This window comes from Desmodus rotundus, chromosome 4 (assembly GCF_022682495.2).
Source record: "Desmodus rotundus isolate HL8 chromosome 4, HLdesRot8A.1, whole genome shotgun sequence".
Taxonomy (NCBI): domain Eukaryota; kingdom Metazoa; phylum Chordata; class Mammalia; order Chiroptera; family Phyllostomidae; genus Desmodus; species Desmodus rotundus.
The window spans coordinates 33,783,538-33,800,804 of NC_071390.1; the positions used below are offsets into that span (position 1 = coordinate 33,783,538).

Sequence of the window (17,267 nt, forward strand, 5' to 3'; positions counted from 1 at the left end):
TATGCAGAAATTAATCCCTGAGCATATTCTACAATAATAAAAAAGCAGGAAAGTAATAGTAAACAAGAGTGATTAGAAGCTATTGGGGTTAGTTAAGGTATAATTATAACAATGAAATAATAAAATAATAATAGTATTATATAGTGTTTTTTGAATGATTTTAGTAGTCGGACACTGATCTAGGTGCTTTTTATATATTTTGTTGCTTATTCTTTATGAACTCGGCCCTATTAAATACTATTATTTCCCAATTTTTCCCAAGAAGATTGATAAGCAGACGTCTTACTCAAGATGACACAGTTAATTTTTGGCTCATCTGGTATTTGAACCTAGATGAAGTGACTCTTGAACCTGTTCTTCTAATTACTATGCTCTACTCTTTCAATGCAAAGATTTACCATGACTTAAGATATGTGGTTAATGTACCTTGTGTGAATAAATTATGCAAAATTTTAAGAGAAAAGTTATTCCCCAGTTACTAGTAGAAATGTTATAATACAATCTGAAAGTATTATTAAAGATAAACATATTAATTATCAGATACATATATGGGTATCTATATGAAGAGTTTCATTTGTGCACATGAAATATGCTGCTTGACGTGTTGAGAGATCTGAAGTGCCACTCGAAAAGTTGCAAAGGGTGTCAAGAAGCAGATGTCCCTTCTGCAAAAATACCTTCCTTTGTTGGTCATCTAGTTCCTATAACTGCTTCCAGGGAAAGTGGGGCAAAAGGCAGGGCTGTAAGTGACACTGGCTGATCCTGTGCCACTGGTTTCTCCTGGCTCTGCCTGCCAGGCTGGGATGTCTTCAGCGTAGTCAGAGTAGGCCAGTGTGAGTTAGCTCTCGCCCTGCTGGCTGGGGACGGCTCTGGGGCGAGGGTTAACGGGTGGCCCGGGTACGGACAGCAGCTAACATGCAGTCTACACAGAAGAGGCCTTTTAGGAGAGTAAACGATGTCAGCAACCACTCTACCCACAAATTGCTTGTAAGAGTCGATTTCTATGATTACATGTACAGTATTTACTTTAAAAATATTTATTTTGTGACAAGTACCTCAAGTACATAATATGAAATTTAAAAACTTCATCTGACCTTTAATCAAACATTCTCTTCCCCGAGGGTAATTATTTTTCCTAAGATGCATCCATTTTGATGTATGTTTATTAGTTTGTGTGTGTATGTTACATGAATGAGAGCACGCACCCATGGTTCTGCTCCATGGTCTTCCCACTGAAGGTATCCTGGAGATCAAGTACATGTAGGTTTTCTTTCATTATTTTAATGTATTTTAACATTACTGTGTATGCACAAAATTTTATTTTATCAATCCCACATCGATAGTTACATTTCCAACTTTGTTAGTGCATGTTTTCAATTTTGTATATACTGTAGTAATATTCTTTTAATGTCAGTATTTTTCAAAAGTGTGAGCATGTATGTAGGATAAATAACTGCAAGACAATTTTAATAAATAGTGCTCAGTTGCTGCACAAAGCTGAATTATCTGCAAATGTTGTACTAGATTATATATGTATATGCCTTTGCACTTCTCTCACTGTGTGATGAGACATATTTTCATGTTTAAAAACCATTTTTTCATTGTCTATGAACTGTTCTTAGTCTTCACTCATTTTTTAAGTGAGGCATTTTAAAAATATTTTTATTGACTTATAGAAACTCTTTACGTGTTGAAGAAATTAGCTTTCAAATATTTATATATAAAAACTGTATAATAGTTTAAAATCATTTAAAACCATGTATAATTTAAATCATAGGGACAGGACATCTATGGTATGTCTAGTATACCAAAACTCTTGGTAAAAATTCATTGACATATTTAGTATGTCCAACACCCTGTTTACTTTTTCTAACTAAGACCAACTATTGTATGCAGTGATTTGCATTTAGCACTCTTTATTCAAATTTGTCTTGTATATACATAACCATGAAGATTAGAGAGAACATTAGAGGCACTGAGTTCTAAAATCACAAAAACAATGCATTTATTCAACTAATGCGAATAGGAAATATTTGATGAGCAAGTAACAATGAAAAATAGATCTTTTACAGTTTAACTCCATTTAAAATTCTGGATATTTCTCTTCCCTTAAAATATCCATATTAAAATCTAAATTTTAATGATCAAAATATGGTTTTACAGACCTTTTAAAAAAAGATTTTATTTATTTATTTATTTTTTAGAGAAGGGAAAGGAGGGAGAAAGAGAGGGAGAGAAACGTCAAAGTGGGGTTTCCTCTTGTGTTTCCCTCACTGGGGAACCGGCCTGCAACCCAGGCATGTGCCCTGACTGGGAATCAAATTGATGACCCTTTGCTTCACAGGCCAGCACTCAGCCACTGAGCCACAACAGCCAGGGGAGTTTTATAGACATTTTTACATTGTTCTTGACATCTGATTGTGAAAATATATTATTTCAAATGAACATGTCTGATTTCTATGTGATCATTCATTTTATGTCACATTAAAAATAAGAATATGAAAATCAGTGCCATGATATGCCACTGATATATTCATCACCATTACAGGCTTACAATATCCTTTTCTATCTAAAGAAATATGCTTGGATTCAGTATAAATTGTCTCAGAAGCATTGAAAACCTTAATAATTACAACTTTTAAAAAGTGTCCATGTTGGCCCTAGATGGGTAGCTCAGTTGGTTAGAGCATTGTCTTTATATGTCAAGGTTGCAGGTTCAATCCCGGGTCAGGGCACATACAAGATTCAACCAATGAACACATAAATTAAGTGGAACAAGTCAATGTTTCTCTCTCTTCCTCTCTCTCTCTAAAATCAATAAAAAAAAATTAAGTATCCATGTTGGCAAAATTCTAACCAATTGCAGAGGACAATAGAGCAGAGATCTCAGTCACCATTTCACATGCGAAAAATGAAACGGAGGACTGGGCATTTTCTCAAGGTCACACACTAAGTTGGTAATAGAACAAGAAATAGAAGACGCTCCTCTGACATGTGGCCTCGAAATCTTTACAGGAGAGAACATCCTCCTGGCTTGAAGGCACTTTGGGTAACCTTTGAAATACGTGACCGTGCAGCTTAACATTCATTCCAAACATGCATCGCCGAGGTTTACTAGTACATCAGCTCCAGTCGTCATTCCAACATGCTTCCTTTTTCTCTATTTTAAAGATAGGAGAAGTGAAGAATTAATATTCAGCTCTGTGAGATGTAGAACAAACAAAGAAAAAGGAAAAGATAAACACATTATTTTGTTCTTTAAAGTCCTCATGACCCACCAGACACCTGTGAAGTAATTTATCTATTTATTAATTTCCCCTTCCCCTACAATTCAAACTTTTTTGGCCAATTATATTACAAAGTTACATGAAGACTCTCTGAAAAGTAAAACAAAGCACCAGATTTATCTTAATCCAGATGATTTTATGGAGTATGGGTCAGAGAAGGGGAGACATAGAATTAAGAGGAAAGTGAGTGTATGATTTTAGTAAGTGAACAGGTAATCTGTTATGTCGTACTCCAGGCTTGATTTTTAACATTATAATAGAGTAACATTAGTTTTCTTTTTTATCTTAAAATATCTCTAAATTATTTAGAGAAAGACCAAATGGGCCCCTAAAAAATGGCATTATGATATTTAAATGTGCACTTCAAAACAACTAATAAAATAACAGAATAAATGGGAATAGTATGTTCTTCTCATTATAGAATATACTCTGGGGGAACAGTCTTTACATTTGGAAACTTTGCCAAAGAGTTTAATGTTTAAAGCCAGAGCACAGAATAAATACCATTTATACTCTAGCAATAACAACAGCCACAACAAAACAAGGATGCAGAATTTCTTCAGTGTTGTTTTTTTACACTAATTGTGATGGAATATAGAGAGAATGATCTTTAGGGACTATGTAGAAGAGCAAAAGCCATCAGTCATATCACCATTCAGAGGAATGAGTGCATTAAAATATGGACTATGGAAGCAGTATGGATAACTGTTGAGCCTCTGTTAAGCTCGTGTCCCAAAGGGAGCACCGGCAGAAAAGAAATAGTGGTGTGTCTTTATGCAATTACTTTTTTCTACCCTTTCACTTTTACTAATTCCATGTGTTAGATTGAACCAAATGAAATTGCCAATAAATGGTCATTTTTTAACCTAAAATTAAAAGGCAATTTTATTTGGTTCAACCTAATGAATGTGTATGTTTATGTCCTTGAAGCATGCCACAGAATGCAAAGTTACATGTCATATAAAAATTTCATCCTACCACCAATGCAGCAAGAGAATGTGAAAAAAAAAGTGCAAATTGACTGCTTCCAAATTCATTATTCCCTTTTTACTTGTTGTGACGTTCCTGGGGTATACAGCCAAGAAGATTTGCATCCTTTCAGGAAGTGAACTGATACCGTAAATGGGAATATTCGCCAAGGCTACCAGAAGAATAAACTTTGGAGTTCATTTATATATAACACTTACAATCATTCTGTTCAGAGAAAATTTTTCTTTAAGGTCACTTTATGAGTCCGTATTACTGATGAGAAACCAGAGACTGCCGCAGGGAAACTCCAGAAAGTAGATCTGCACTCAATTCTGTATAAATCATGACTTGATATATTTTAATATGTGTGATAATACATTGGTTTTTATGCATTTGCTTTTTCATTACTCCTATATTCTAAATTGGAAGATTCTAAAGGGCAGAGATCATATTCTCTGTTAATATATGTTCTTTATTACACAAATGGCTGTATAGTAACATTTATTTTAAAAAATGAAAAGGCCATCAGTGTTTTAAAATCATTTATCTAAAATGATTTTCTTGATGCTTTATTTTATTTTGGCATATGAGTTGTTTCCCAGATTGAGCATAAGCTTTTCAACTAATTGTTGAGTCTATTTGGTAGGGAAAAATGGCTCGCTTAGACAATCCTTTATTAAATATTAGAGGAGCCTGCAGGCACTGAATGATGTGGCCCTGTCTTCCTCTCTGGCATCTCCTGGTCCCTGCCTTCTTTCCCTCAATCCCTGAATTCCAACCTTGTTTTACAATAAGCTGTTTTCTACCTCAGGGATATTGCATATGTGGTACTTACTTCCTAGCAAATGCATCTTGTGACTCACCTTGCTAACCTAAATTATGCATCCTTCAGTGCTTAGTTTTCAATGTCCTCAAAAAGATTTACTGACCTCTGAATTGCCATTAGAGGTGCTCCCTAATATATCTCTGATTGCATGCGGCTGGATCCGAATTTTCAAGTACACATCTGCATACTAATTTAACATCTGTCTCCTCTAGACCTCAGGGTTCAGGCTTTCAAAATATAATAGCTGTCAGCAAACATGTTTTAAAATAATTATTGGCTTATTATTATATTCATGATACATGTGAATACTTAAGAATGATGAAGTGTTTGAAGGATTATTAACCTTAGTTATCTCTTGGCATCTGGTGTTACAGTATTTTTCTATTTCTCACTCTCTTTTTAAACTATCTTATTCTGTAATTAAATGTAGACATTTTATGGGTTTTTTTTTTTCTTTAAAAATGCCACTGAAAGAAAACAAAACAGAACAAGGATGAAAAACAAAAAAATGAAAATAGAAAAAAAGTGTTAGAGAATAAATAAATATGCTCTTGAGAGTCCATGGAAATGTGCCAGGAGGAACATTTGAGTTGGAGTCGAAGGTTGTCGGAGGAGGCATCTGCATGCGCACGGGCATGGAGAGGGCAGCTGGCATGTTTTAAAGTTACATCAATTTGTCCAACCTGCAGTAGACGGTAGTGTGTAAAAGTCCAGATAGGCCTGAAGAGGTGACAGGTCAGATAGTAGAGGGCCTCAAACTCTGAATGAAAGGGTAGCAACTTTTCTCTTTTGAATGTTTCTCTTGAAAGCTCTCATGCAAAGAGTTCACATGACTACATTTATATTTGAAAATGTGCAAGTGAGATATGGATTAGAAAAGGAAGGAGTGGAGGCAGTGAGATCAGTAATGAGGCCATGTTAGCCTTCTAGGGCAGAGATGGTGACAGCCCAGAACAGTGGCTGTTGGAAATGCAAAGGAAGCACAGATGTATGAGTAAGAGAAAAAGCAAAGATCAAGCCAATATGATCGAACACACGCAGTGGTGGAGAGAGAAAAGTAGAAAAAGCATCTATCTTTTGAGTCTAGGTGAATGCAGGAATGATGGTGTCATTTACCGAGATAAGGGAACCCACAGAGAAAAGTGGTTTCGAAGTTGAGAAAATGAGCTAGGTTTGAGTTAGAGGTTGCGGTGGAACTTCCAGACAGGGGTGTCTGGTAGGAGAGAGGTAAATGTTAGAAACTGAGACTTAGAAGTCATTAGTATACATCTCATAGTTGATGCCATAGGATTATGTGAGATTTCCCTAATAAGAAAAATAAAAGCAATATAAAAGAAGGCCAAAAAGAAAATTTTGGAGAAATACCTAGACTTCAGAGAAGTAGGGAAGAGGAGTCAAGAAAATAAATCAAGAAAGTGGTGTCAGAAATGAATTGGGAGGCTGATATTATTATAGAAACTTGGGGAAGGAGGTTTCATGAGAGAAGTATATCCAAAGGGTCACATGCTTCCTGGATGTTAGAGGACCTAAAACGGATGATGATGATGATGATGATGACAACGATGACAATGATGATAGACAGGCTATCATTTATTGGTTGCTTACTCTGTGCCAAGCTTAGTTAGAAGACACATATTTATTTGCATGCATTAATTCAGTTTGCATTTGCATGTGTGTTCTGTTAGAATATCGGAGGTATAAATGAGTTGGAATAACTTTATGACTAAATAAAAAGTAGGTCGGCGAATGGCCTGAAACAACTTATTCTTCAAGAACGCTTATCTACTCTGGGAACAACTTACAAATTCCACAGCCGAATTTGCCATAAATCCTACAATTCTAGTGCCTAATTAATTCAAAGTATAATTTCACTCTAAGTGACCCTTTGATGCCTGTCATATCTTATTAATTTTAAATATCCATGTTGCAGTAAGATTGCCTTTGATTTTGAGATGAAAAGGCTTTATTTTGTCCTATGTGGTCCAGACTTCATTGTGAACATCAAACTGTTGCATTTGACTGGGAATGAAGGGCTCTGACCCATGGATTATCTTACGTTCCTAGGCAGTTAGTGGAGAGCCAGAAGGCTGACACCAAGGGAATGCTTAGACTCTGTTTATGACAGTCACGTTGCTCCAAAGCTGCAAGGGAGAGCCCTTACTCAAACCGAAACTCTGCATGAACTGCAGTCTACTCTGCACTCACGCCCTCTGCCCTCCCCTGAGATGTCCATCAACAGTTGAGTTCTCTACCAGCCATGAGGCACAAGAGAATTGCTTCCGAACCAGAAGAGTCAGTGTTAAAGCCTTGCTATGGATTATTCAGATACTGACAGTGATTCTACTTTGGGATACAGCGATGATGACGATTCCAGTGATGAAGTTCAAAGGATATCAGAGTCAGTGCACAGAAAACTGTTATTTGCAAATATTTTGGATATTGTTTATGCTCTATGGTTTCATTGAAAGGAATGTCTAACTCCACCAAAAATGTTTAACAAGTGAACAATGCTAAACTGCATAGCTTTGACAGAAAGTATTCATTAATCAATAGCAACTTTGTGAAATATCTGTTAATCTGTCGAACAGTAGCTACTTCTGCAATAGCACATTCTTATTAATTGCTATGCTGAAATCAACTAATACTGGTGTGGAAATTGATAAATAGGAGATTGTGTTTTTAAAGACAATATGCATGCAAGGTGCACCTGGGTGGTTACATAGGTACATGGACATTTACTTGCTATAAAGAAGTGTGCTGAGTGTTCAGAGGCAATATGGGTTTAGTGAAAGGTTTTAATTAAATATATTGTATTTCATCTCATAACTCCAGTTATAAAACTAGCTCATGCTCAATGTGTTTTTGAAAATCTCATATATTTGTCTATTAGAAATTATCAAGTACCTTGATCTGCCAAAAACTAAAATTGAAAACTCAGTTTTTAAAAATGACATCATCTCCCTTTTTCTTCTCTTTTCCTGTGTCTAAACCCATATTATGTGAATCCCTGCTAACTTGGCAGATGTTCTGTGGGAAACTAGTCTCATAACAGCTACATATGAAGAGAGATAAGTTTAATAACATGGAGTTACTGGGACCTTTGTGTTATATGAGTATGCAACACTTTACATCTGAATCCAAATGATGTTTGCTTTTGCCATGGTCCTTTGATCTATAAAGGAGATAAGCATACACAGTAAGTCTCAGTATTATCAGCTTATATGAGTAGTATTCTCTCATTAGAAATTTTTATTTCCCCATATACTATAAGGGATTCATATGTGTCAATACTAAATAAGATAGCGTATGGTTGTTCACAGGAACAGGCTCTCTGAGTATACAGAGATGGCTTTTAGACACCTTATAGACTGGCATAATGGCATTAAGCACCTTTATAGTAGAGATACAATGACAATGTAATAGCAATATGTGTTTGGTATTGAATGAACTTGGCATCGAATCATTTGCAATTTTTATGTAGCATTATTATAAAACAACATAACAGGGCTAGAAGATAACAATGGATAGGAATTCTAATAGTTTGAAAACCAAAATAGTTTATTGAATTAGCTTTGTAATTGGGCAATCATTAATATATCAATGCTGTTTTTATTAACAGTTAAATATATTTTTACAATGATTGACAGAGAGACATGACTACTTACTACTCAGAAGTTATCTGGCATTAAAACTAATTTAGAACTATGATGCAATTAAAGTGAGACAGCAAAGTGTATCAACAGTGGACTGTTGTGGAATAAAACAGGGACTTTGGAGCCAGCCAGACCTTTTTCAAATTCCAAGGCTACAACGCACTAGCTATGTCTGACTTCGGGTGTGTTACCTAACTTTTATCCCCCAGAGTAAATCTGAGATCAAATACTCACCTTCTGTTAAATGCATTAAATGAGATTTGTGTGAATTGTTTAATGTAGTTCCTGATATATACTAGATTCTCATTAATTGGCAAATATGGTAATTCTCCTTTTTAATGTATTATTTCTCTATGTTACGCATCTCTTCTATTTTGATATATGTCACTTTACTAGATGCTAAGCTTGATCGTAGGCTCTAACTTACAAATTTTCCTTTTTAAAATATTTTTAATTTTTTTGATTATGTCACTCTTCTGATCTTTGGTTTTTTTTCCCACAACCACATTTAAAAATATCTATGTTTTTTTTGTTGTTGCAAGAAAATTGCATTCTTTTTTTTCAAAATATATCCAATTCAGGCCAGATAATATGATGACATTTTTAAATATTAAAATTGGTAGTTAAATTATTTTTAAAGCTTGTATGCACAGAAAATATTATCAAGAGGAAGCATTGTTTTGTATATATTATATTCTGAAAGACTGAGCAGTTTCTAAGTTGACAAGATGGAAATATGTGTTAGGGAAAGTTAGATTTAATATGATGTTCTCTATAAAGCTGTGACAGTTTTCTTATTTGTTTTTGTTTTTTACACTGACAGCAGTTTTTTGTAATTTATGCTGCCATTAGCCATCTTTTCAGAAACAAGACATTCACACAATTTATGAAAGACCTGGTGGGTATTACTGACAGGTACTACTTGTTTCCACTTCACCAAAAATTCCCACTCAGAAAGTGATAATGGAGTTGCAAATATACTGTCTACTTCTATGGAGCAAAAAGAAAAGCCACACTTCGTTCTTGGGTGGGAATGTTTCATAAAACACAGCGCTTCCCGAGGACAGACAGCACAGTATCGCTGGTGAGAAGAATTAGAAGCCATAAACAGCAGAACACGTTGCTCACTATGTGCCGGGCATTGTGATAAATGAATCTCTGATTATCTCATTTAATTCCGCAGAGTGGGTGGGCGTTCTTACCACCCCCATTTTTCAGATGAGGAAGGTGAGGCTTTCCCATAGCCTGCCTGTAGCTTCTCTTCTCAAAGCAAGCCAGTGTGACTTGTTTAAGAGTTAAAGCCTGAGCTCTGCTGTACCACCTGAGGGCCACGACGGGGTGCCTGGGCCATCCCTGTACCCGGCACCTCCTGGGCACCTCCTATGTGCCAGACCTTTAGGATAAAATGGGGAGGAAATCTAGCCTTGGAACCTGCCCTCCTGTGGTTTAGTTGGAGGAACATGGGACCATTAAATAAATAATTGTATAAATTATAAACAGTGATAGGTCGTTGGATAAAGAGGTACATACAAGGAACCAGCTCTGGTTAATTTAGATGGCATCCCTGAGGGAGGGGCCTGTGGACTGAGGTCTAATGGATAAGCAGGGTTGAGGTGAGACAGGCAAGGAGTTGGGGATAGATTGCTAGGCTCAGGGAGGCAGGTTAAGGGAGATGAGATGTTCAGGAATGGAAAGGAGGCCAATCTGGCTGGATGGTGGAGAAGGTGAGGGAGGCACTGGAAGGCTGGTACTGGGAGTTGTGGAGAGGATAGTAAAAATTTTAAAATCAAAAAGAGCTTAGTATGGTAGGCAGATTAAAAATATACACTAATCAATACCTTTTTACTTTCCCAGTGAGAAACAGAAATGGGAAAGGAATGCCACTCGTAAGAGAAACTAATTATATAAAACAACTAAGGATACTGTTTTAAAATGTCAGGATCCAAGGGAAAAAGGTTGAAAAATCTTATTTAAAGACAAAAAGAAACACAACAACTAAACATGAATAAGTAGAGAGTCATGCCATGTTTTTCTATGGAAATTAATATAATTAGTAAGTCCTTTTTCTGAAATGTACAAATGTAAATAAAACTCTACCAGAGTCCCAATGTGGATTTCTTTAGGAGAGGAAAAATTATTTTAAAGTCTGCATGAAATATGAATGTTTAAGAATAGCATCGAAATGTTTCTATAAAAGCTTTTAGTAAGAGAAAATTTGCTTCACCAAATACTAAATATGAAATAGGTGCTATAAAGCAACAGTGATGTAGCAATGATGAAAGAAGAAAAGGTCAGTGGAAAATACAGAGTCCAGAATGATATGTGGAACTTAGTATATTTTTTAAAAAAATAAGAATCCGCTGGGAACATCTGTATTTTTAAGACTTATTTATATATTCTGTCCTTAGAGACATGTGATGTTTTAATTATGCTTTTTAGAATGTGTTAATACTCCATTATTTTCTATGTACCTATCTCTGTAATGTGTTTCAAACATTTATCATTAATTTATACTAACGTGACATTTTAATGTTTAGGGAAGAGTACATTTTCAAGTATAACTTGGTGTTTTCATGACAGAGGTACCATTAAATTTTTAGTAGCTCAAAATGACAGGTAAATGATCATTTACTAACTCCACCTCTGACCCCCGGATAAGACAGAGACATCAGGGCAGACTTTTAGAGGTTTAAGAGGTTAATAAATACCCCTACAGTGACAGATTAGAAGATTCTAAAGAGACAGCATATACAAATTTGAGTCAGTGTGACTAAGATTTGTCAAATACTCTTGAAGATCCGTAAGCTCTGGTGTAGATGCACTACTGTGGACTATAAGTTGCCGAAAGATTAGCCTCATAAAAACATGGTCTCTAAAGTAAGGAAATAATGGAAAGAGATCAGTTGTTCTCCAGGTTGTAGTGATAAATTCCTGCACACAGGAATTAAAGTCTCCGTTTCCAGAATATATCTTCAGGTCCTTAAAAAGTTTGTATCTGTCCATGTTCAGGACTGTCTTTATCATTATCCAATTAACTCATTAATTCCCCCAAAAGCACAGGGAGTGATGATACAAAGTTTTCTTTCACTTGTATAAGTGGAACTTTAAAGATTGGAAGTACTGAATTCTCTCGGTAAGATCTGTGTGATACAGGGCGAGTTTAAGGCGATTCCTCAGGACGAAGACGTTTGAAAGACGAACAAAACTTAAACCTGGAAGCGGATAAATCAGAAGATTATACATAATGTAGTATGTTTCCTGAATTAATCACAATGAACACTTTTCTTTGGTATTAAAGGTTATTTCACTTCCATTTCTTTCTATTTTCATATAGGGAAGATGTGAGAACAGCAAATGTAATTGCTGCCGAAGCCGTGACCTGCCTCGTGATCGACAGAGAGTGAGTACATGCATCGCCTTGTCCTGCGCGTCACACACGCACACACACGAGTGACATACCTGAGTTCTGGGAGTTAGACACCATTTTATGCCGCCGTTAATATCTGTTTCATATCTTTTTACTCTAAAATGAGTTCTATTTTTGATTCTCCTTTCCTATTATTGTTGAAAGTAGCCCGCTCTGCCACTTGTGATCTTCACAAAGGTACTTAACCACTGTACACGTCACCTCAGCGAGCGCAGTTGTAAACCGGGCATAATGCAACGTTTTGCTACATTGTGAGGGTCAAGGGGAACACGCCAGGAGAGCTATGTGTCCAGCTCTGTCTCAGTAAGGAGGTACTTAAGCGATGCTGGTGGTTTGTGTACGTTTTTAGAATAATAACAATAACTATAATAATAATAGTTAATATTAGTGTTATTAGAAAATGGACTATTCTTTGATCATGGTTTAGTTATCTTGTCTTTTCTTTCATCCCCAGGCTCCTATAATAGAAACATTTTAGGGAGACAGTTTTGGAGAAAGCATCAATTCTAGCCATAGGCATATATTTAGGACCATTGTAAGCTTGTTCCGAGATGCCTATCCCTGTTTGTTCCCTCCATTCTGGTTTGCTATTCCCATTACCCATTACCTGAGTGCTTTATAGGTTAAACTGCAAATATCAGATTGTTGACTCAACAAGAGCATGAATAAAACACGCGTTCACTATCTGGGAGCAGTACACCAGATTTTCCATTATTTCGGTGCTTATTGGTAATTTTATCAGAAAAGCCAACTGCCTGACCCAAGAAGAACTGTAAAACATCCGTTTTTACATGATAGGAATACACTCTGAGAGTCAGTGCAAAATGACACAGATGTGATCAGCCCAAAATGTTGGAGGTGAATGCTGAGCTCAGAGGGGTGTGAATCAAGAGAGAACCCACTTGATTTGCTCATCTCACGATTGGAAGCCCCTCTGTGTTGGGTCTCTTGCAACAGAGCAGTGGCAGAGCTGCAGAATGATAGTTCTGTCCAGAAGTACCTCTGAAGTAGAGACACTTTGTCTGATTCCCAGAACCAGGAATTTCCCAGTCGTTCATTCTTTTATCAGCTAACATCTTACTGAGGATTTACCCTACACAGGACGTTGTTAGGGGCCCTGGGAACCATCAATGGAGCAGCACAGATCCTGGTTCGGCAGTTAGCTTCTGGTACAGGTTTTGTGGCGTATATAGAAATAACCATCATGCAAACCAGAATGTAATAAGGGTCAGGATACACATTTCTGGGAATCTGGAAAAGGGAGTGACTACTTCTGAGGAGAATCAGGGAAGTGTTCATGGAAAAATGGCATTATTAGCTGGACCTGGAAGTTCAGGAGAGGCGATATAAATAGAGTGAACAGCATACTCAATGCTCACAAAGGAACCATGAGCCATTTCAATTGGCTGGAGTGAGGCTAAGTAAAGGTAGTTCGGGGAGGTGTTGGGAAAAATAAGTTCATAGATATATGGGGGCTGGTTCACCAAGAACATTGAATATTGAGTTAAGGGTGACAATTATATGCAGCAAAATAATGTCACTATAACACTGTATTTGGTAGGCCAATCTGAGAATGCTGCATTAGGTGAATTAGAGGGAGAAGTTAAGGACAGAATATTTGGTGAGGAGTCTATAAATCCAAGTGGTAATCATGAGACCATTCATAGGAGGAATGCATGAGAATGAAGAGGTAAAATCAGAGGGCTTAATACTTGACTGAATGTGAAGGGCAAGGGGAAAATTAGGGGTGCAGTCAGGATTGAGAGGATCTAAAAGGAATATGGAAGAGGAACAGTTTGAGAGGCACAGGTATTCCTCTCGAAACATAATGAATTTGACATACAAGTTGTACACTCAGGAACAGATGCCCTATAGGAAGTGCAAAATATGGGACAAAAACTTGTTAGAGTTAATTTAAAGTTAACTTTAAATTGCTTACATGGAATTAACCGTTGAGGCCATTAGACTAGATGAAATTACATGAAAAAATAGAGAAGATAAAAGAATCAGGTTTAGAATTTGGGAAAATTTTTACATAAGAAGATGAATGATATAAAACAGTGAATAAAACAGATGTTACCAATCAGATCAGTGTAAGAACCCTCAGAAGCTAAGAAGCTTTTAAGAGAAAAGGGATAAAATCCAACAGTGTTAAATTCAAGTGAGAAGCCAAAAGACACACAGGTTACTAAACAGCTGGGAGAAAAGTTTTAATAAGGTCGTGAGAATGCGGCGGGGCATCAATGGTGATGGAAGGAGACGACTTGGGGTGGTAAACACACAATACAATACACAGGTGATGTAGAACTGTACACCTGAAACATGTAGTTTTATTAACCAATGTCACCCCAATAAATTGAATAGTGTAAAATATAAAATTTTAATATAGTGAAGTTTTCTAAATAAATAGAATAGAGTCCAAATTACAGAGTGAGTGGGCATTAAGGAAGTGAGCACCAAGACTAATGGTTCTTTCCTCCAAGAAATATGCTTAAAGACAGGAAGAAATAGGGTTGGAGCATAAGGAATTAGTAGGGTCTCAGAGGGTTTCCTTATGCTGGGTATGTGCAAGCATCCAGGAGGATGAAACAAATGATTACCACAGGGAATATTTGCTTGAAGTGGGGCCACAGGAGAACAAAGTATGGTCAAATGGGACAGGTCATTTGGACAACATATCTTTTTTTTTTTAATTTTCTTAATATAGCCAAAAAAAGGAGAGGTAAAAATTTTACAGAGATGTAGATAAGGAAAGTTATGGCTATTTGGATGGGCTTAATCTTGCCTGTAAAGAATAAGCAAGAAGATCTGTGTGGGAGGAGTGAGAGTGGGCCTGGGGGGCTGCCACGTGATGGGGGTGAATGGGTGATCATATCAGTTCAGGTCTTTATAGTCCTTTATAACTTATAAATCTCCACACATGGAACACTTCTAGAAAGTGGCTAAGGTATTTTACAGAAGAGGAAAAGGAAGCCTGTAGAAGTTTAATAATGGGATAGGTTTTGTGGTAAATGGTAAAGCCCAGATTAATCAAATCACAATCAGTTGGATGAGATTTTGTGGGTCATCTAGTCTAGCATCTTCATTTTAGTTCACTGAGGTTCTGAGAGAAGTAGAAGTATTAAGTAGCGTCACACACATACTTTTGCCTCCTCCTAATTTTCTCTGTTCCCAAGCCTGTCGTATACAGTATACAGTGGGGCATGCATGGGCTTTGACAAATAAAGCCCAGGACTTGAATCTTGACTGTACCATTTGATGACAATATGGGCAAGTTACTCAAAATCTAAGTCTCAGTTCCCTCATCTGAAAATAAATGAGATAATACCTCAAAAGTAAGAAGGAATCTGCCTTTTGACCCAGTGATCCCACTTTTGGGAACATATCCGAAGAAACTCAAAACACTAATTTAAAAGAATGTAAGTGCCCCTATGCTCATTGCAATGCTATTTACAATCACCAAGATATGGAAGCAGTTCAAGTGTCCATCAGTAGATGAGTGGATACAACAGCTATGGGACATTTACACAATGGAATACTACTCAGCTATAAAAAAGAAAAAAGAAAATTTCACCCTTTGTGACAGCATGGATAGACCTGGAGAACATTATGCTAAGTGAAATAAACCAGTCAGAAAAAGACAAATGTTATGTGATTTCACTCATATGTGGAATCTAATGAACAAACTGAACTAATGAGCAAAACAGAGACAGAGTCATAGACGGAGAGCAGGCTGACAGCTATGGGCATGAGGGGAGGTTTGGAAGTGGAGGGACAGAGAAAAAAGGGAAAAGGACTCATGGACACGGACAACAGTACAGAGATTGCAGGGGAATAGGGTAAAAGGGGGTTAAATAGTAATGGGAAAAATACAATAAAAAATTTTTAAAAAGTACCTGAATTATAAAATTGGTTTGAAGATCAATTTAACATAAGGGTCCATGGACAGTACAAAATGTATAATAAGCTCCCAATAAATGCTTTCTTCCTATTCTTACAAAAGACACAGAAATTTCTTGGATTTCGCAATCTTTCTCTATAATCAGCCTAAGTTTATGTTCAGGGATATATACAAAGAGGAAACATTGAGTGAGGTCTAGCTTCACACATAAATATAGAGAAGATAGCTTGAGTCTAGGACTCAAGAAGTACATTTCTGTACTCTTAGTAGAAAACTTGGGCTTCCCACCAATGTTGAATTCACATCTTAACCAAAAAAAAAAAAAAAAAAATTAAACTGTAACTGAAGGATCCTGTCAAAAGCCTGGAGCTGGTACCTAATTTATGGCCAATTAGCGGGGTACCCGGGCTTCATCCCATGCAAACAGATGGCAGAACTGTCAGCAAGAGGAGCTTCTTTGCCAAATTTACAAGTGAGGTACCATGTTAAATAGCCCGTGATTAAGAGTTATCATTACAGAGGGAGATTAAATGAACATTGTTGTAACTAATCATGCATGTCAGAAATTATTTTTAAAATGCTCATTGACAAACCAGGAAATGATAAACAGATACATGCTTTCCTCAAAAAATATTCCTTGAGAATTGGTTTCTTGCAGTCTAATCATTATCTTAGTAACCACCTCCAGTGATTCCAAACTTGAGAAAATAGATAAAGAATATTAGTCTGTAAGAATAACCTAATTCCAGGAACTACTATAAAGGACACATGGACGAAATCAAGGGGGAGGGTGGAGGTCGGGGAGGGAGGTGGGTTCAGCTGGGGTGGGGTGGAGGGATGGGGAGAAAAGGCACACAACTGTAATTGAATAACAATAAAAAATTTAAAAAAAAGAATAACCTAATTCCATTAGTAAATGTTTTGAATGTATAAAAACTACTAGGTGTTTTTAGCATCTCTTGCTCCAGAATACATGAAGAAATAAATGTAAAATTAAGTGCATCACTGTGTTTTGTAGTCAGTTATGGAATTTTACTTTTTAATTGGCATAAAAATGTGTTGATGAAGCTAGATGTTCAAGGACAATACTTTGTTTTTTGACATTGAGCATTGTTAAGGGCAGTAACCTAAGTACTATCAAATATTAAAAGTTATATATTTCTCCCCAGGAAATTAAATTCTGAGTTAGACTTGTAACTCTGTC

At 36.5% G+C, this 17,267-nt stretch overlaps 1 protein-coding gene across 2 annotated transcripts in view; it reads left to right on the forward strand.

Moving 5' to 3' along the window:
* The window catches only part of PRKG1 (protein kinase cGMP-dependent 1), a 1,161,962-nt gene that overhangs the window by 999,438 nt on the left and 145,257 nt on the right, over nucleotides 1-17,267 (forward strand). For both annotated transcript variants that reach the window (XM_024563402.4, XM_045197730.3), the window contains exon 8: nucleotides 12,070-12,135. In XM_024563402.4, coding sequence (XP_024419170.1) covers nucleotides 12,070-12,135 — 66 coding nt within the window. The remainder of the gene's footprint in view (nucleotides 1-12,069; nucleotides 12,136-17,267) is intronic.